Consider the following 21126-nt stretch of genomic DNA (forward strand, 5'->3'; position numbering starts at 1 on the left):
TTCTCTATATTTCAGGTCCAAACTGCTTTGCAGAAACCGCTGTCATCCCAGCTGGTCGAGAGGTGAAGACTGACGAATGCACCATATGTCATTGTACTTATGAGGAGGGCACGTGGAGAATTGAACGGCAAGCCATGTGCACGAGACATGAATGCAGGCAAATGTAGACTTCGTGATACAGAAACTCTCATGTTTTTCTAGAATATTTTACTAATGTGACATTCTAGATGACTCTGAGAAATATCAAAAACAGAAGACTTTGGATAAGGAGTCAAGGAAAATGGTTGGTACTTTTGTTTTTCTTGGTAACAATTACAGCAAGAGACAGAAATGGATGTATTTCAAAACATCAATAAGAACTTTGGTCATACTCCCTCTCTAAATAAATGTGCTATTTTCACAGTAAGTACACTAAAGTTCACTATTATATATTAAATGTGTTTCTATAATCCCTCTATTAGAGTCTTCTATATTAAAAATGCTGTTGTCAACCGTCCTCACTGTGTACCGGTATATCTTTGTTAGCCTTCACTGCACCACAAGAGGGTGCTAGTGTGTCCAGGGATCTCTTACACCTGCACACGGAATGCTCTACTCCATTAGGAACTACAGGAAATAATGACTGTTTTATATCAAAACCCTGTTCAAATGCTACTTAACTAATGCTATGTATCTAATGCTTAAAACGCAATCTAATTTACACAAACAGGCTTATTTTAATAACCCACTTCTTTTTTTAGTTCATTCTTAGTCATTTCTAAATTGTAGCTATTAAAGATGGCTAGCATAGCCTGTTTCAGTTCTCATAGTAGCCCACAAATAAACACTTATGTGCATTTCATGTTCATCCAACGGTACATGTTCTTCTAAGCATGACATTAATTCATTCCCTGAGCAAGAGGAAGGTTGGGATATATGTGTTATTAAAAAAAAAAATGGAGGAAAGGGAGTCTTTGGGTTCTGCAGAGAAAAGTTATGAAAAGTCAAATTCCTGAACAGGTTTATGCTTGAAATATAAAATATGCTAGACATCTCAGGACTCAGCACAGGTTCCTGTACTGCTAGTTGAGGTAGCTATCTGCCCTCTGTAACAGACAGAGTGAGAGAATAAATCAATTTTGCCCCAAGAACGGTGTACAGAAGCTATTCTTTGTCCAATTATGTTTAAGCATTTGAAAATGAAGGCTACTAAGTCTCTCCTGCAGTCATATATCACCCAAATTTTCTTCCTTTGAATATAAAATGATAAAACTGTCATTAAGTGTTGCTGTCTGGAGCACAGTGATAGGGAACAGCTCCCTTGTTGTGAGTGACATCAACAGTTGGTGCAGGAGTCAGAGAGGCATCAGGGTCCTAATCTGTGTAAAAACACTAAACATCAAGAACATTTCCCTCCATTTACACTTTCTGAATTTTAAAATGAGGACCTATCGCACAACAGATCTTGTGAAGACAAGAAGGAAATGAGGACTGGTTTGTTTTCCCCATGTGCTCTGCATCTTTTTCTGTAGCATAACAGGTCTATAAAATTACACTGTAAGATATTATATATAAAGCAAATTAGAGGCTAGAAAATGGAGATTTCTAAGAAAGTACAATTTATATCCCCAAACCCTGTCAGTATATAAGAATTTCAGTAATTTACTATTTAATGTTTTCTCATCATTGAAAAGTTAATCATTATATACTTTAATACAAAAATTACCAAGATATTTGCATATGCTTATATTTTATCTTGATTTTTGAAGACTATTTTGGGTTAGGTAAAGTAGCAAATAAATCAATTTCATGAAAATACTCAGGGGTATTATTGGCCAGTTACTCTCAGGTACCTGTTTTGAGCTTTCCAAAACTTAAGTGTTAGTATGAACGACCATTAGGCATCATCTGTCTTTCCGTTTCTCAACAGTAGGTTTACTTTAAGACAAAGGTCATCTAAGGTTACCATCCTGCCAACAAATGACTTAACCTCCTACAATACATGGGTTAAAGAGCCGGTTGTAATTACATACAACTTGCCTCTTCTTTCCACATGAGACATGATGAATTACAACTGCAGTGTATGAGGCCCAGTTTTCTTATTTTCCTTGGCAACAGAATTCCTACAGAATGGAAAATGGGCTCTCAGATTACTTCAGTGGAAAAAAATCATAAGCGCTATGAGAGTGTCAACAAACCTCATTCTTCTGCAGAGAAAGTGAGTACAATGTCGTCTGGGGAATGACATCCTTGATGGAAGGCAGTAGGCCCCACACTGTCTCAGGCACACTTCTGGGTGCTGGAGCACAGTGGCTGTGATTGCATTAGAATAACTCACACTACACCTAAAGCAAATCTGGTAGAATCAGGTTCTCTGCACTGCACACCCTAAGTAATGAAATTATTGTTATTATTACTTTTGATGGAAACTCTTCCCCTTCAGAGCAGGTCTAGAGAGATGTTTCAGATAGATATTTACTTTGTTCTCCACATGGACAGAAGTCTTTGCTGAAGTTCTGAATGATGCAACATAAGCTAGTTTACTTTAACTGCATAATAACGTGCGGATAGTATGAGCTCAAATTATCTGATTGTTCAAACTTCACAATCCAACTACACCTTTTTTTTTAATGCTAAAATTCTCCAAAATTCTAATAGGCTTGCTTTGTGGGTACTTCATAATGATTAGGGGCTTAATCAACTTAAAAAGGAAGTTGTGCTTACGAATGAGTTATAGGAGCATGCTTCTAAAATACGACCTATGCTTAGCTGCCTCTGTGAGTCACAGTGTAACTCCAGAAATAATGCAACCTTACAGAGACAGGTCCTTTTCTTCGGGTTCATTCTTCAGTGCTCTCCCGAGCTTTTCAGGGAGAGGCGGGAACAGCCCAAGGGCGACAAGCATCACCAGATGCATGGGGCCCTGTGACACGTTTGCTGCAATGACGTAAAGGTTCAGAGGACAGGGTGTCTTTGCCTACAGGGAAATCACGTGCCTCAGGTAGAGCTGTGCAGTGATTCTATTAGTTTTAATAGCTGAATATTCACAGCATCGTCTTCTGGTCTGATAAAGTACACCGAGAGCTTAATTCTCATCTGTTTAAAGTTTAACACATTATGCCTAAGTACCTCTCCTCTTTGCTTCTTTAGCGTCATATGGAAACAATGTCTAAAACACTTTTAACTATGTCGAAAACTCAGAGATTTCCTGTTTTCTTTTTAAACAATGAGATATGTTTAATGTTCATATTATTTAAAACATACAAATACACAATTTCAAACAAATACTGTTGAAAACATCTGTTATTTCAAATATAGACTATTTAAGTATACATAAAACAAAAATTATAAACATAAAGAATGATTTAACAAATACTAATAACCTATTAAATTTGTTTCAATAGGCAACAGATCCTTTTAGATTTCTTAAGACTTTGTTTTCGTCTAAAATACTGTAAGGAGTAAGGGTAACACACATGTCCTTTCATCAAGATCCCGGGCAGTACCAGAAGTACAGACAAGTCTGACTGGTCACAGACTTTGGCAGTATCTTCTGTGAGCCGGGGTTCTTGGTGGACCTGCTCTGCACTCTTCTTCAGAAGTATGTCTGAGAGAAGATGCTCGATGCAGTCACTGCTGTGGAATGAGTTCATGCTTACATCATCGCATTCCTCTTCTTCCTGCCTTAGGGAATCAGAGACTACTTACGTCGTCTCCTCATGCAAAGCCAGCTTCTTGCGCTTGAGGTGTCAGTTTTCTAAGAAGGACCTTATTTCAGTATGGTTGTTTGGCAGATCCTATTTGCACAGAACCACTGAGCACCCTCAGAAGAGCTGTCCTTAAAACAGCCTGGGGCTATGGAAGGACACAGTCCAAATGGAAGTAGATGCTGGCACCTGACCCTTCTGAGGGCTTCTGAGTACTGCTCTTCCTTAAGCTGTCTTAGTACTGAAAGGCCTCGAACTGGGCCTCAAGGGCACACTAAGATGGATTGCTGGGAGCAAAGAGTTTATTGGCAAAGTTATGAATGTTGTGGACAGGCAGACAGATGGGAACAGCATGACGGGCCTCTGAGGAAAGTTCAGTCTACAGCACCAAAGACAGACAACATGGTGGATGTTCTGAAGAAAGGAGATCAGAATCCAAACAGAAGTGAGAATGAGAGTTTCTTCTTATTCTTTTCGGGGAAGGGGGGCATCAGAACATAAGTCTCCAGCTAGATTCTGATTCCCATGCTGGAGGCAGGGAAGTGGGTGTGGCCACCTCCCCCTGCCCTGCCCCTGCCACCAACATTTGATGTAAACTCAGTCCTCAAGTGACAGATTCTGGAACCTGCCAGGCCTTAGCTAGGGAGTCACTCTGACTCATTTGGACACATGTAGGAGTTTATGAAAAAGGAATGGCTGCTGTGAGTAGGATTCTGGAGTCCTTGATTGGATTGCCATCCTGAGTCTCTGTCATAGCACTAATTTGGTGTCATTTTAGCACATACTTTAAAGATTACATCACAAGCAGAGATTGTGGGTAGCTAAGTGAAGTGTGCTTGAAAAGCATGCACAAAGCCCTTGGTTTTTATCCCCAGCACTACTATATAGAATGGGTAGGGTGTACCTCACTAGTAAAGGAATTGTCTCTCATCCAGAAAGCTCCAGTTCAATCTAGTCTAGTATGAAAAAGAAGTTTGTTCATAACGGTTAATGTTTTGTGTTTTCCCCTTATTTCTATGTACTTTTAATTCACATTATGAGACAATCACTTCTGTAAGCATCACCACTCAATGGTAAGTTCGCTTTACTGAGTCACATACAGTCCACTACACCTGTGGATCAAGCACCGGCTCAGACAGTGCTTCAAAGCAAAGTGCCCTCCGTTGTCTCCCTGCTGGTGTCTACTTCTTTCCAGACTTCTAGCACAGTTCTCATATCCAGGCCATGACCACCCACAGGTGAAATCACTCCCTCACTGCTGTAGTCGATGAGGTTGGAAGTGACAGTCAATTTCCAGTTGTGATGCTAGTCAGGACAAACTGCTTTGATGTATGAGTTCTAATACTGAAAGGAACTTGTAAGGAAAGCATAGTGGCACTTAGAATAAAGGTGATCAAGTTTATAGTTTTGGTATTTCCTTGTTTATACAATTTTTCTGAATAAAAATTTCATGTCCTAGACTTTAGGCATCTGAGTATATCTGACATCTCCATGTCTCTGTGTAATGTGACTGAGCAGGCAGTCAGCTTCCATGAAACGGATGCTAAGTCAGTGAACCAAGGGTTCAAAGGCAATGGCTCTTGACACTTCACCACGATGCCAAACTTCACTCTCATTTGTAAAGCATTTACTGGTTTTGATTCACCACAAAAACAAGTAGGAAAAAATGCCTACTTGTTAATTGAATAAATTCCATCAACTTCTAAGTGATACTGTCAATCAGGGTAAGAATTTTCACTCAAAGATTCAGTAACAGGAAAACTTAAATGAAGGTGTGCTCCAAGTGTTTGGCCTGTTTGCAGTTAATGATGCATGAAACGCATACTTGTAATTTTCTAACAAGGACATAAAACCCGTAATACAGGCACAATTCCAAATACAATCAAAATACACCTAACATCATTTATTAAGGTATTATTGTAGCCTGTTAAAATAATTCTAAATATCTCTCACTTTAGTTAGAATTCAGTTTTCAACAAGTAGAAACACTTCCCAGTTTTATTTAATATTTAATAGTATTTTATTTACTAGCTAACATGGTTTTCAATTTCTGGAATTTACATTTGACTTTGTTTCTAGATATATTTATGAGAATGTTCATTTCCTTATTCTCTTGTTTTACATTGTAAAGTAAATGCAGTTCTATTTTATTTGTCTCTGGGATTATCTTGATTACCTTATTTAAACTCACAAGACCTACAAAAGTGGCTAGCACTGGCCCCACTCAGGACATTCAGGAATTTGAGAAAATACCTAAAGTTTCGACCTAGTGAATGAGTGGGCAAGAATCCAAGTCTGCTTTAAACTAGAACTTGTGGCACAAAGTCTTCTCATTCATGTTTAGACACTGACCTCTAGAAATGAGACAGCAACATCAAAGTGCTCTTTCCTCACACTCGCAAGCAGCACAGGAGGGCATGGATGGCACCTCGCTCTCCTAACTCAGCTGCACAGTCTTGACACTTGTCAGTTAAGAGTCGCTCCTCCCAAAAGTGTAGACGGCCTCCCTTTTCTACTTGCCACATATTTTAATTTCTAATTAAACTGTCTTATTAAAGTGTACTTTCAAACAAATAGTAGATTTTTATGGTTTTGTTTATAATTCTTGTACTGAGCTTATAAAATATGACCACATATTATAACCCTTTCTGTACTGGTGACTTATTTTTCCTGCTGTGGAAGACTCCTGACACAAACAGTATAAAAGATGATCTCCTTATGTTTGCTTACAGGTTTAGCTGTTTCATCTCATGGCTGATTGGCTCCATGTAGCTCAGCAATACGTCGCTGTGGTTGAAGCAAGTGGTTGGGCAGGTTTTCGCCTCTGGTAGCAGAAAGAAATGAAAGGGAGTAACTAGAAATGAGGTCTACTAGCCAAAAGCAGGCCCCCAGGGAACATACTTCTTCCCTCAGGCTTTGCCTCTCAAAAGTTTTTATCAACTTCTAAAGTGTCTAGGAAGCAAGCATTGAGCATGTGCCACAAAACAGTCAATACATGTGCCCGTGAGGGACATTTCATACTCAAATTTTAATGGACATACATTAACATAAATAAGCATATATTAGCTAATGCGGAAAACTATCAATTATTAGATGACAATCTATGAAAATACTACATTTTCAAACTTTAAATTCTAGTGTCTGCTATCATCAACTCTGCTGTGAGAAAAACGTCAAGTTTCGGTGATATCACTGAGGTGAAAGCCCAGAATATGCACTGTACTCACTCACGGGCATGGCCAATTAAGGAAGGGATAGAGCACCTTCCATTCAGCATTTCCCTGAGGGAAGCAGTGCGAGCCTCAGTCAGTCTTTCACTTCATTCCACAGGTCATGATGCACCATGTGTTCTGAGGCTATCAGGCCAGGGTAGTGACCAGCATGCACTCTTTGGCTCCCCCAAGGCCGTAAGTCAATGCAAATAAGTGATTGTACCAATGGCCACTCTAGCTTCTACATTCAGGTCAATACCTTACATCAGTATCATTATTACCATTTCAAAACAATGTGTTGGCTCCCTAGTTATACATAGTAGCCAGAGGTAAGATGGGGAAGTAAACAGTACACAGCAGTAATAGCTTAGGAAAGTGAAGTGCCTATTTACTATGTCTTGGTCTTCACTCCGTCTTCTGAAACTTTAATATAAACTCATTCAAAAGCAGCCTGCCCATGGAACACACTGTAGACTTGTGGTTTTAAATCTATCAGTCATCAAACAGAAACAATGATAAAAATTCTTCCCAATCAAAATAATGACAACAGTTGTGGAGGTGACTGGACAGGTTGGACTCTTCATTACCAGGACCACGCCCATCCAGCCATGCCCACATATCTTTTCTATTTCTGGCCCAGGAGTGTATTCCTACTTTAAATAGGTATGGATTCAGTAAAAGTAGGTGATATAAAAATACTATTTTTATGTATTATGTATTTTTAAGTTATACTTAAGTATACCTAATTGGTATATCTAAAAATTCACACATATATACATATAACCCTTAAATCAGAAACAGAATTGGATTTCTGTTTAAGTCAAGACTAAATGTCTTAAAAATATACAATGGGCTTTTTTGTACACCTTTTTTAATGTATAACGTTAGGTAATTAGTTGTGTAACTAATTATGTAATAGCAACTGAAAGAACAAATCATTATATAAGAGGAAAAGCAAAGGGAATGGTTGCTTTGGGGACTGGAGATGTTAAAATTTAGAGCAGTTCAGACAGTAAGAGGTATGTGAAAAACCTGTAAACAACTGACAAGAATCACCTGTGAAACTCAAATCTGTTAGTACATAATGAGCCCCTTTAGCAAACAAAAGAAAGCCTGCTCTGCTGGATGGGGTTAGGACTCGGCAAACAGACTAGACTTTGAAGACATCAGGAAACTCATCCTTGGTCTTGATCCACATTTACAGAATCAGGATTTCCAGAAACAGGGCTGGACCACTGCTAGAAGATTCTTCATGTTTGATGGGGAGTTCGACTTTAGTCTATCACTCAGTTTACCAAGTGCACTTGACCTACCTCTTTGTAACTCAGTCTTCATCTTCTTCTCTGGATAAGAGAGAGCATTAGCTATTGAGAGCATTAAATGAATATTTCAAATACAGAACAAGGCAGATGGCATTTAAAAGCACAAGTTATACATGAGCATTCATTAGTTATGTAAGTGAAAAATATGATGACGAGACTGGGATTCAAAAGTTTCAGAGATTCTAATTCAGTAAAAGTAAATATGATTCACATATCTTATTTTTTACCCATTCATGTGTTATGTCTGCCAGGAAATGTTTTTGTATTACTAGAACTTTACAGGGACCTACATTGATATCATCAGGCCTACGGTGTATATGTTGCTGGGTGCATATATATGTTATAAATGGATTTACAGAATATTTATTAAACTGCATTTTGCACTTCCAGGTAATCTCTTTTAAAATGTTTTTCAGTCTGTTAAAATACTTCAAATGATGTTAATAAAAAGCACTATTAAATATCCCAATGCCTCAAATATCATTGTTTATAAAATATTTAAATACATGCCTCAGTGTTGCCTCTGCTGTGCATGATACTTTTCTTCATATTTAAGTGAACTATTGACAAGGACGTGCAGTGAAGTATATACTATAAGCATGTCTAATATTGACTGTGGTGATGCATTTTGATGGTCATTTCTCGAACTAAATGTTGTGAACATTAAACTTACATCCAGAAGTAGGCGCTGTGTAATATATATGTATATCAGTAAGTAGATCTCTGAAACTCAAATGATTTTTCATTCACTCATAGTTCTATTAAAGCTTTTTACAATATAGGTTAAATAATTTTAAATATAAATGAAAAGACCATGGTGTAATGGTGCCTGCTTCTGATCTCAGTATTCAATGGGTGGAGAAAAAGGAATTAGGAGCTCAAGTCCAATCTTGGCTATATAGAGTGTTTGTGGCCAATCTGGACTACAGGAGACTTGATTCCAGCTTGCTTGCTTGCGCTCTCTCTCTCTCTCTCTCTCTCTCTCTCTCTCTCTCTCTCTTTCTCTCTCTCTCTCTCAATGAACTTTACATATCTGAATTGGAAGATTAAGTAATTTAGAGTAAAAAAAATAGTAATTTAGAGTAATAATCCTGCAGAAGACAACTAGAAAATCTATATATGGAATTGGTATTTCTCAAAGTAATTGTAGAATTTGAAACACAGGGACAAAGTTATCAGCCCAAAGGAATGGAACCTGACATTCTTTGTATTTTTGCCTTGAGTAAGCTTCATGCTTGGAATTATATGCTGAGATCCTTAAGAAAACACTTTGATATTTCATGGAATAAAAGTTTCAAAGTGTGGTCAAGGAACAGAAAAGATGAGTCTTCAATGACTTCCCCATATTTCAATCTGTGGCCCCATGGCTGCATAGTGCACAACTGAACTGAACTGAAGCTCATCCAGGCTTCCCCTGAATAGTCTACCTCAGAATTACTGGGAAATCAATAAAAATATAATTACAGAATGTGTGGGCCACAATTGCCCAAAGTTGTTAGGGTCTTGGACCCTCTTCTTTAAGGAGATGGCATTGTCTCAAATTTGAACTTGACTCCATGCATTCTGAAGGGCATCTCACATGTTATAAAGTTATGGGTGCCCAGGGCTTTGAGTCAATATGTACCAAGGATCGGAAATAAGGAACAATGGAAGGAGAGCCACAGGATCGCCTTAGGAGAGTCAGACCTGGAATATAAAATAAATGTGGTGTATTAAAGGCTGCAGGGCAATACTGGAAACTCCAGCAGTAGGTTAGAAGTACACACTACCTAGCAAAATCTAAAACGGTCTAGTAAGAATTTTGAAAACTGACTAAAATTAATGAGTATACTGAAGGGGGCGGATTGCATATTATTCAGAACTTAATGAAATGGTGAATCTGAAAACAGGTCAAAGGGAAGCCGCATGAGGCAACATGTGAGTGTCACGCAAGTGGTGGACACAGACAGCTGGAAGGCAGGGGCCAGAACAGACCATAATGTGCAACAGTCTGTGAACCAGAAAAAATAAGGTAAAAATCCTAAAAATTTCAAAAAACAGATTTACAAAAATGGAACGATGTCAGCTTTGTATCAAAGGAAAGCATGGAATTCTGAAGCCAGTTAAGCATTGTCAGCGCATTAAAGGAAAAGAACACTGATGTAGAATCCCAGACCCAGACAGAGCTGGTGTCTGACAGCTGAGAGTGGCTTGGAATTAATATTTATTGGCAAGAAAGTCATAGTAGTCATCTCCATTTCCCTCTTCCCTATGTGTAGTCTTTTTATGTATGGTGATTCAGTATACTTTAAGTAAATATTTTTCCTTTTTCTTTTGTCCTTTATGTATGTGGCTGTTTTACATGCACGTTTGTCTGTGCACCATGTGTGTGACTGGGGCTCTCATATGTAGAAGAGAGCACCAGATGCTGGAGACTGGAGTTACAGATGGTTGTGATCCACCAGGTGGGTGCTAAGAATTTAACCTAGGTCCTGTGAGAGCAGTGAGTGCTGAGCAATAACCACCTGGCAATCTTTATAGCCCCGCTTCTCTTTTGTTTTAATTTTTCCTACATATTTATTTTTGGTACAGTAGACATGTGTGGAGATGACAGGGAAGCTTGTAGAAGTCAGTCCTTATTATTACCATGTAGGTTTCCCATGATTGAACTCAGATCAATAGACTTGGCAATGGGCACATTTAGCCCCTCAACCATTTTGGCAGACCTACTATGTTGTGCTTTCTTGGAGTATTTGTTTGTAAACAGGATTACATCTATCATCCTGCTGGAACCTGTTCCTTCTACTGACATGACAAACAGCTTTTTCATCTGAAAGATTCATCTTTGATATTGCTTCTAGTGAATCTCTACTGGTGGGGAACTCTTCCAGTTTTCATTTGATTTAAACATCCTTGTCCCAATTATTTCTTTTAAAAATATGGATATTAAACTATAGAGCATAAATCACCACAGGATGTTAATAAGTACATGCCATATAAGATACTTTCATATCTAACTAATGGAACATTTAGGAGAAAAAATAACTATTGTATATAAAGGCCTGAGAAACACAAATCTGACTTAAGGGACATGTAAGTCTTCCTGAAAAATCACAGGATATTCATGGTTCCTGAGCACAAGTGGAAATTTACAAGCAACGGATATGCTCCGAGTCACAAAGAAAGGCTCATTATAAAGAACTGACAGCACGCAGAAAATAAAGCTTGATGGCAGTCTCACTAACTGCAACTCAACAAGAACAACAAAACAAAACTTAAGGTATGTTGAAAATTAAAACAATTCCAAATAACTGAAGGACGGAGAGAAGAGGAGGCTGACAGAGTCCACGGACATAAAGAACATGGAAACACTTCACAGTGGAAGCCTTCTTCCTCTCTCTTAATGAGTGTGACTTTCTTCCCATACCTGCCTTGACTACTCAGATTTCTCAACTTGACACAGCCAATAAAAGTGGAAGTATGATACCCGTGTTAAGACTTCAAACTGAGGGACCCCACTAAAGTTCTCAGGTTTCATGTGTGGCTCTGGGATGATTAATCAGCCATTAGGCTCAGGGATAAAAAGATGACACAAAGGACAAAAAAAGGATGACCTAATGGCAGGGGAAGGCAAGCAGCTTTATGATACTCTACAGAGTGAGCCAATGATCCCACAAATATAGCAACAGTAAACACACCATGGGCTAGTTCAGCCATGGAAGAGGCAGCATTGTTTTCGTAACGTCAAGGTTAGAGGCAAGGTTGCAACATCCAGTAATGATGATCTTCACCCCTAAGGAACAGCTAGAGGGTAACTGTAGACGACAGCTATCTGACAGAATATTTGATGCTGATGAAATTAACATGAGAACAGTTATTCTAGTAGTTATACTCAGCATCTCAGGAGTTTACCAAGATAGTATCCAGGATACTCATACAGGATTAAGTGTGTTTTTCTTAATAATTTGTGAAATTACAGAAGATACAAATTAAAGCTTCTATATAATAAAGAACCCAGAACACACAAAAATCTGAATAATTATGTGTTCATTTATTACTGACACAAAAAGAAAGTCTGAATAACAGTATTGTCTGAAGACTGTGTTTTTATTTTTCTAAGTAAGTGACTCACACTGTAGCCCAGGCTAGCTTAGAATTACTTAATCTTGGCTGACCTCAAACTCATTATCCTTCTACTATCACTGGATAAACAATGTTTGTAAACTACTTTACTTCACAGAGGTTAAGAACTATGGAACAGCTTGGTCAATTTGACAGATTTCAATTCAACCATAATAACAATCCTCTGTGTATGTCCATCAGAACGTTTCTGTGTGGGTGTTTCCAGAAGGACTTAGGATCCTTTCTGAATGTGAATGGTGTTAACTCATGCACTGGGATCTCCTATTGAATGAAGAGGAGAAATCAAATAAAACGCCAACATTCATCCCTCTCCTTCCTCATAACAGATGTAATATGATCAGCCAGGTCCAAATATTTTCTAAACTATCTGCTAACTGGTTAAGAATATACAAATTGATGTTATCTAAACCAAGGTGTATAGGTTATAAAGACATATAACCAATTGCCTGTTATGTCCTAATTAACTGCATGCAGCTGACCTGCTCCTTTGTTCCCTTATCACTCTGAACTCCAGACCTAATGTCTTGGAGAATGAATTAAGGACCTTGAAGCCAGGTGCCCAGTCTCTGATGGGCACTCCCTTGCTTAACTCATAATGTCAAAATGCAATTGGATAACACTGCAGCTCACCCTAGCTCCCTCCAAGCATTGTGTTCCTATCCTTTAAAAACATTGCATAATCTCCCTTTGGGGGTGTAGGTCAAATCCTGAAGTGGCCACCTCCCTGAGTTGCATGAACTGAAAGAGGTATTTACTACTCTTAGCAGGGCACACAAATGGTAAAAGAAATGAACACCAAACTGATAGTGTGACAATATACTTTAACAAAATAACTCTACAAACAGAACCTCTTATCCTCCCGAAAACCAGCACGTCTACTATACCATCAACAAGCACCAATGTCTCAAGCCTTCTTCAGAGAGGAACCAGTTAAGTGTTACTATAGCACTTCAATCGCCTGATCACAATTTTAGTACGAAGTATACCTAACAGATATATCAGTAGGGATAAACTGAAAATACTAATTCCCAGCTACCCTAACAGTGTCCATTTATTAGTAACAGAATTCAAAATAATATAAAAGTGTTATCAAGAGTGTTTTCCTCTCTTACCCGATGAAAAGCAAACCCACAGCCAGGAGGACAAATGGAAGGGCATGAACTGCTCTGGGGATACGGGAGCAGAGAGGCCTCTTGAGTGGTGGAGGTCAGGATACAGCATCTGAGACAGAGAATTCAAGGCTCTGGGTAATGTGCAGGGGGCTATGTCAGAGCTCATACTTGCCTTCATTACTCACCTGCTGTGTGAAATTCCAGGACATCATTAAGTTACTTTGACTTCTTCAGATCCTATGAAATAAGAATGGTGAAAATAAAAGAGATGGGGAAATTATATGAGCAATCAGTAAACAATAGAGCCATGGCCACCGCATTATCACGAGGGGATCTCAACTGCACTAGTACTCTGAAATGAAAGTTTCCACCTATCAAATTAAACAAAGTTAAATACAGAACCAGAGTGAATACAGTGAAATGCTTACCCTTTTATGGTATCACTATAATTTGGGGGACTTGTCTATAAGATTAGAAATATCAAAGCCTACCAGAGTTCTGAGTATTTGATACAGAGATGATTGAATATCCTAAAAAAGGATCAAAAAGAATTTAACTATAGTGATATATACGGCTGAAAATTTAAAAGCAACGGAAATACCCCACAACTAGAATGCTTAACCACTTCAGCCTATTTTTGCTACAATAGATGAAATACTAGGAAACCTACATGATTGCAGTAAATCAAATAGCTTGGGAAAGCACATGATATTAAAAGAAATGATCCATGATGGCAAATATGGGAATTTACAAAACACTACCGTTGCTGATAGCTCTTTTGATAACCTCCTCTCCCAGTGTTTGCTTTATAACTCCCTTGTAGTTAGTGCTTTATCAGCTACGATTGTTTTGTCTCTAACAGAAAATCTACCTCGTTTACATACAATTAATTTCCTATGTCATGGAGCTGGGAAGTGCAGGGAAGGCCAGGGTCCACAATTAACAGGGGCACCGATTGAGTGTCCTCCTTAGAGCCCAGTTCTTTTGCTATCTCTACTCTGTCTTCCTACTGCTATGGCTGGTTCGCCTCATGGTATACAGGATAAGTTTTCCTCTAGCTTCTAGAAAAATCATGTTCTGTGTACGGAAGAAAGAAACCAGTGCTAGAAAGGTGAATAACAACATCTTTTCTCATGGCTACTCCTGCAGTTTTTCAAAGTAAGTTTATTGTTTCTAACATTTTAAAAGTAATTCATATCATTGAAGAAGGCATAAAAAAACTCACGCATGATCCTGTTACATGAGACAAACATGAGATAAACATTTCAGTGCATTTGTTTTAAAACTCAAAATACAAACAATAATAATGCAAATAAGTACAGTTAAGTTTATAGTTGTTCTGAAATCATTCATTCAATTTGAAAATGTGACAGTCGATTTATTAGCTGGAGAACAGTCTGTCATGTGGAAATAGAATTGTTTATTCACCCTCTCTTTTAGGGCACTTGTGCTAATTTTGTTTATTACTACATATGCTGTGGCTCTTGGTGCCATTTAACTTATTAAATTTACTTGTTAGAATTGCCAGGAAATGAGATTACTGAACCAAACTTAAAGATTTTATTTCCATACTGCCAATTAACATACATTACATATTTAATGTAAATATAATTAATACAGAATGGAAATAATTATTTTCATCTTAAATTCTGGTAAAAATATCTTTAGGTATTAGTAAATATCTGATCATATAGTTGAAAAGGTATTATACAGGAAGAAATTATTTTGATATAAGCTGAACTCCCTGAAACTGCTATATGACAATAATCCTTTAGAGACAGCTCAAAGCTTTTGGCACATGCTGCTGTCATTTTAAACACCAGTCAACACTGTCCATCTTATCTGGCATTAAAACAGAAGTAACTTTTGTCTTAGTTACTGACATATTGTCATTCATAGACCTTTAATTTGTATAAAAATCTAACTATAGCATATGAAGAGGGCTATGACTAGGAATATGCTAGCTGAGTGTTGAACACAAATACACGATTGACTAAAACAATTGTGATGTTACAGAATCAAATGGATCATTTCACTATATGAAAACAGGAAAAAGTAATCATTAATCTCCGTCTTCTGTTTCTTTTTCTAAAGATAGCTCTCTTGACCTCACCTCTTAATTCTACCTTATTCTAACCTCTAACATTTGTAAGGTTTTGTTGGACAGTCTGCCTGTAGAAACTGGGAACTTAACTCTAGAGTGTACCTCTGAAGACACACTTCCGTGGGATGTCTACTCCTACCGACCGTCTATGGCTACAGGAAGACAGTGCTCTCCAGACTCACCACCACCATTGCAGTTCTACCTCTGCTCTCCTCGGCTGACAACTGGAAGGACATCTTGACTCAATCCCAATAGATACTTGAGAAATTGGGATAGCTTCAAGAAGTTTTAGAGCAGGAGACTTGGGACTTAGAAGTTACAGGAAGTATATGCTAGTTATTTAGAGAAAAATCATATTTTACCCAAACAGTGTACTACTCATTGTGTTACCTGCCAGGGAAAGAAGGAATGTGAAAATCTCCATGTGCTATAAAGCACCAATATCTTGATGATGCTGCTGAAAGCCCAGAAGAAGGAGGCAATTATCACCAGGACGAACCAAGAACAACCACAGGCCAATCGCCTTCTTCTGTGTGAGAATTCTAAGGCTGCACTTGTCCACAGGAAGATAAAATAGGATGCTTTCTAACTAGCTTTGTCTCTACACGCCAAGTATAGCTCCTTGTTAGCCAACCTGCCACTGAAAGATGCTTCCACTTAAAGGGTCTTAGCAAGATCCAACTGTTTGGGGTTTCCATACTTGAACCTCTGATGTTTTGAGGCAAGAAATGTCAAAAGCAAAGCAGGCAATGTCTCACAGAGATGATGGAGGAAATGTGAATCAGGTGATCACTAGGAACTTTAGGAAGTGACTCCAAAGTCACTTTGTGGATTTTCCTCTATCTAAATCATTACATTTATGAAACTCTTCATATTTCAATGTGGCATCCCAAAGAAAAAGAAGATAATTATCACTGGTAGCAGCAGTGACTTCTGGTATGCAGCATGCATTTTTAAGAAAATTGTGATTCTTGTTAATTCTTTGTCCTAGAAGCACTGTTGGGTGACAAACTGCTTCAGCCTACTGAGAACATTCAATGGTAGCTCCATTCTCAAATGTCAAGGAGGTGATACAAGAGATTTTTTGAGAGAGGATCTCACATAGTTCAAGCTGTCCTTGGACTTTGAACTGATCTTTCTGTAATATCTTCAAAGTGTTAAGATTACAGGTCTATGCTACTATGTCTGGCTTAAGAGTCTGTCAACTGACCATTTAAGCCAAACACACTGAACTACATTAAAAGCCACAGTTTCTGGGGGACTAGGCCTTCCACTAATAAGGGCAACAATGTAACCCAAGACATGGATTTTGAAACTGGCTTTGAGCTGCCAAAGGCCATGTTTAAATAGCTAAAATTTTGTAAGTTTAAGTTAAAGGTCTTATAAAATAGGATGGCCTGAATATAGGTGACGCATGGTAAAAATAAAATGGGTATTTTTTTAATTCCTGAAAAATCTTTTAACATCACCCAATACAGAACATTTGATATAATCTTTAAAATGCAGTGCCAAAGGAGTCATCTGGTATCAAGTGCAGCTAACCATTAGCATTAACCAAGAAAGATGATGCATATAGGACAGGATTGAATGAGGACACCATATCTTTGTAAATTCTGATTATTTAATTTCGGCATAATAGTGAGTTATTATACTTTAGTACTTCAAAAATATACTTTTCTGCTGAATGAGCGACTGGGTCCCACAAGGCCCTGGCCTACATGCATGTCTTCGCTCCATACACCACGCTGTTGTTGCATTGGAGGCAGTGAGTTCCATCCCGGGGATTGAAGGATCCAGGGCTGCAGACCACTGTGAATAAAACATGCATTAATGAGCAACATTCCCCATTGGGTTACATAAGTTAACACCATGTAAACTGTCACACATAATGTTAATTTTGTTGTTGTTTTAAGACACTCATAGTCAAGGTTGACTTTGAGCTCCTGATCTTCCCAGAGTACTGGGATTACAGGTATACACCATCATGTCTGACGAATGTTCTTTAATTCTAATTGAAGTAAAATATCTATGATGGAATTTACCACTTTATCCATTTTAAGTGTTCCCTTTGGTACTGTTAGGTATACTCATATGTATACTAATCTCCAGAACATTTTCATCTTGTCAAACTACATTACTATTCCAACAGAACAACTCTCTAGCATCTTTCTTAGCTGCTAGCAACCCTCATGGTTCCTGTTTCTCTGAATATGATGAGTTTAAAGGCTGACTACATCATCATTTAAGTTATAACAGGAGTTATAAGAGGTCAGTATGATAGACAAAGTAAAACTGCTTACAGGATAGTCCACTGCAATTATGTTTAAGTGTATGAAGAGCCAAGAGCTGTAAGAGGACTGCAGCTTATTTCTGATGTCATCATTTCAAGTTCTATTTGTATCACTTGATAAACGTGTGATTTGGGGGAAATTCTTAACCTAGTTCAATTTGATCATTCCTAATCTGTAAATATTGTTATCACAAATACTCTTGCAGCTATCACTGTACAGCAGCAGGGTAAAAAGAAAGTTCAAATCCTACTGATAAAGGAACCAAGTCTCTAGGCTCCTCCTTCCTTGTTAGCAAAAGAACGGTAACAGGTGACTTTATAACATTAACACGAAAATGAAAACCAGAAATCTAATATGAAAAAGCAGGCACTCAACAAATGCTAGATCTGGAACAAATGCTATACTCTGGGTAGCTGCCTGCATTGACTGTATACATTTCGAGTTGAGGCAAGCATGTCAGATGATCCACCTTTTTCCTGTTGCAAGCATTGGTGAAGGACTGCAGAGTACGTTAAAGCATGGTCACTGTGGATCATCTAACTTTTTAGCAACATTATTCAGTACTTTATTACTATTTAAATCTGCCTAACATTTTATTTTGTGTCATTTATGTTTAAGATGTGTTTTCCAAAATATAAAAAATACTTTGACTGCCTATTGAGAAGGAACATTTTGCATACTATATTCTAGAGTTCCTCAATTTACACCAGATGATTTATTGGTAGAATATTTCCAATGTGGAAAATATCTGTAATACAAGGTTAATTTTTATGTTTAATAATAAAAAAGGATCTTTAGATGCTTAAAGTATTTATTCAACTGCCAATGATGAAATACGATGTTGTATGAAAAGCACCCTTTCTCTCAGATCAGGTATTAATATTTCTTAAAGAACAAACATTGACATGTTGAAAGAATATATTGAAACTTCTTAAATCACTATGAATGCAGAATGCACTGTTTGCAACATATTTCATGTTGATTCTTACAAACAGATCAGATAGTGGCATGAAAATATGAGTGTTCATGATAAAAAATTCTAATAAGTTTAAAATTCGAATTTGATCTGAAAATGCACAAGAGCATAGCATAATGATACTTGTCTGTATCATTATTTCCAGTACAGTACATACTAAAATATCTTGCTCTGTTAGTTGAAAATAAGGTAATTTTTGAAATATAATTTAAATCTAAAGGACAATATTAGCAAACTATATTTATTGAATTAGGTCAAAAGGAAACATTTGATGACTAGCCAATACTGACATTAAAAAAGAAATTTAGAAAGTAAGCTTTCATGAATTTGGACAGGAGATTTCTAAAAGGGAGTGGGGAAATAATATTAACAGAATAAAAATTATCTGATAATTATACACTAACATTAAAAACTTAATAAAAAATGTAAAGCCAAAGAACAAATGTAAGAAACTATTTCAAGTACATTGATTAGAATATATAAAAATGCATACAACTTTGATAGAAAGTATAGGAAAGTTTTAAATTTGTATACATTATCAAATATTATACAAATGATGAACTAATATCATTTGAGGTGTTAGCACTGAAAAGTACTTGCCCACATCAGCAATCTAGGCAATGTAGACAACTATCAAAGTGTACTAAATTAGAGAAGAGTCATCAAAGGACTATTAGAGAGCTTTTGGCCTTCATTCATTCATGGATACATAAAAAAGCTACTGGCAACTGGCCAAGATAATACTGCAAGAGCTCTGGAAATCAGGCAATCTACAAAAATTATTAACACAAAATCAAATAAGTTTTGTCTTCAAAATGATGAGAAGTTTTATCTTGTTTTAGTACCCTTGTCCCACTCCATCCCAACAGAACTCTGTGAGGAAATTGAATACATCAAACAAAAATAAAAAAAAAAACAAAGCAAACACAACAATAAACAAAACAGAAAACTCCACCCCACTCAGTATGTTCCACTTAGAAGTACCACAACCGTAACCTCAAGGATGTTTCCAATTGTACTCTGTAACAGTATAGCTCTGACCTCCAGCCACGGATTGATCATTTCTGAAAACCACAAACACAGGACATGATTGAGGGATGCAAGACGAATGCCTAACGTTTACAGAACAAAGGGTAAGACTTAGTTAGGAACATTAGGCATTTAAAAGAACCCCAGACTAAACAGAGAGAAGTAGAGGAAAGAAAGTCCGTTCACAAGACTAAGCATGTAAAGAAAGATGAACATTAGTAATATTAACAGAAAAGTAAATTAAAACAACATGAGATACTGCTTTCCACCTACTGGGATAAGCAAGAATTCAAAGCAGAATATAAAGGTTGGTAAGCATGGTCAAAACCGATGTAGTTTTAGTGGCAAGAGATGTTAAAGTTGTGAGGAAACACAATGCAGAGGTTTCTTTAAAAATACCGTTGATGGCGCCAAATAACTGAGAGAAGCAACTTAAGGGAGGAAAGACTTATTTTGGTTCAAGAGTTTCAAAGGTTAGTTCGTCATGATGAAGCAGGCAATACAAGAACAGTGGCTCATATGATGGTGACCAGGCAACAGAGAGGAAAAAATACCTATGGTGCCTTTGATAGTCACATCCTATCACAGTCCACTGTCCTCGTCCCTTCAGCGCTTTGCGGACTCTAGTCTATGCATGTTCCACACTCAGGAAAGGCCTTTCTGCTTTAGTTCCCTTCTGTAAACAAACACAGATCCACACTTGTGGTGTGCTTTACAACTCCTTAGTCTAGTCAAGCTAAATCAATATTGAACATTAAACACCAAGAAGTACCAAGGCAACACTATGAAATTAGCAAAACTGTAGTAGCCAGGAGCTAAGGCACAGAGAAAGGGAAGTTGTTAGAAAATGTAGCTAAACCTGAGTTTTTATACAGTAGGTAACAGTCCTTAATGGGAATTAAGACATCCCATTATAATGCAACAAAAAGGTATCCTTATGACATAAACTTATTCAAGTTGCCAAAATTTTATATATTGAAAACTATCAGAAATCACTGAAATAAATTAAAAAACACAAATGAAAAGGACCATATTCATAGATTAGAGTTGCTACTGTTAAAATGCCAATTACACCAAAAGTTGGTTAAAGTCAATGCAATCCCTATCAAAAGTAAATGACTACTTGTTGTGGATTATTGTTTGTATTTTCTGCTCCCTCAAGAGGGGTGTCACAACGATGAGGAGTAGATCATGTACTCGAGTGGTGCCAGTAAAATCTTAATTGGTCAGATAAGGCTAGAGCATGTGATTGGGCAATGGAAAGAAAAGGCA

The 21126-nt window shown here is 37.5% G+C and overlaps 2 protein-coding genes across 10 annotated transcripts in view; one reads left to right on the forward strand and one right to left on the reverse strand.

Annotated features, from left to right (window-relative positions):
- Vwc2 (von Willebrand factor C domain containing 2) overlaps window positions 1–2141 on the forward strand; it is a 140640-nt gene extending 138499 nt beyond the window's left edge. The window contains 1 exon segment of the mRNA NM_001109312.1: window positions 16–2141. Within this exon segment, the coding sequence (NP_001102782.1) occupies window positions 16–167 (152 nt within the window). The 3' untranslated portion in view covers window positions 168–2141.
- Window positions 2142–14598: 12457 nt separating this feature from the next.
- Zpbp (zona pellucida binding protein) overlaps window positions 14599–21126 on the reverse strand; it is a 195698-nt gene continuing 189170 nt past the window's right edge. For 8 of the 9 annotated variants that reach the window (XM_087584110.1, XM_087584111.1, XM_087584109.1 and 5 more), the window contains one exon: window positions 14599–17367. In XM_087584110.1, the coding sequence (XP_087440236.1) occupies window positions 17220–17367 (148 nt within the window). In that variant the 3' untranslated portion in view covers window positions 14599–17219. The remainder of the gene's footprint in view (window positions 17368–21126) is intronic. The other variant, NM_001025139.1, reaches the window with a different exon arrangement.

Source organism: Rattus norvegicus, chromosome 14, assembly GCF_021556685.1.
Source record: "Rattus norvegicus strain SHRSP/BbbUtx chromosome 14, alternate assembly SHRSP_T2T, whole genome shotgun sequence".
In the NCBI taxonomy this organism is placed as follows: domain Eukaryota; kingdom Metazoa; phylum Chordata; class Mammalia; order Rodentia; family Muridae; genus Rattus; species Rattus norvegicus.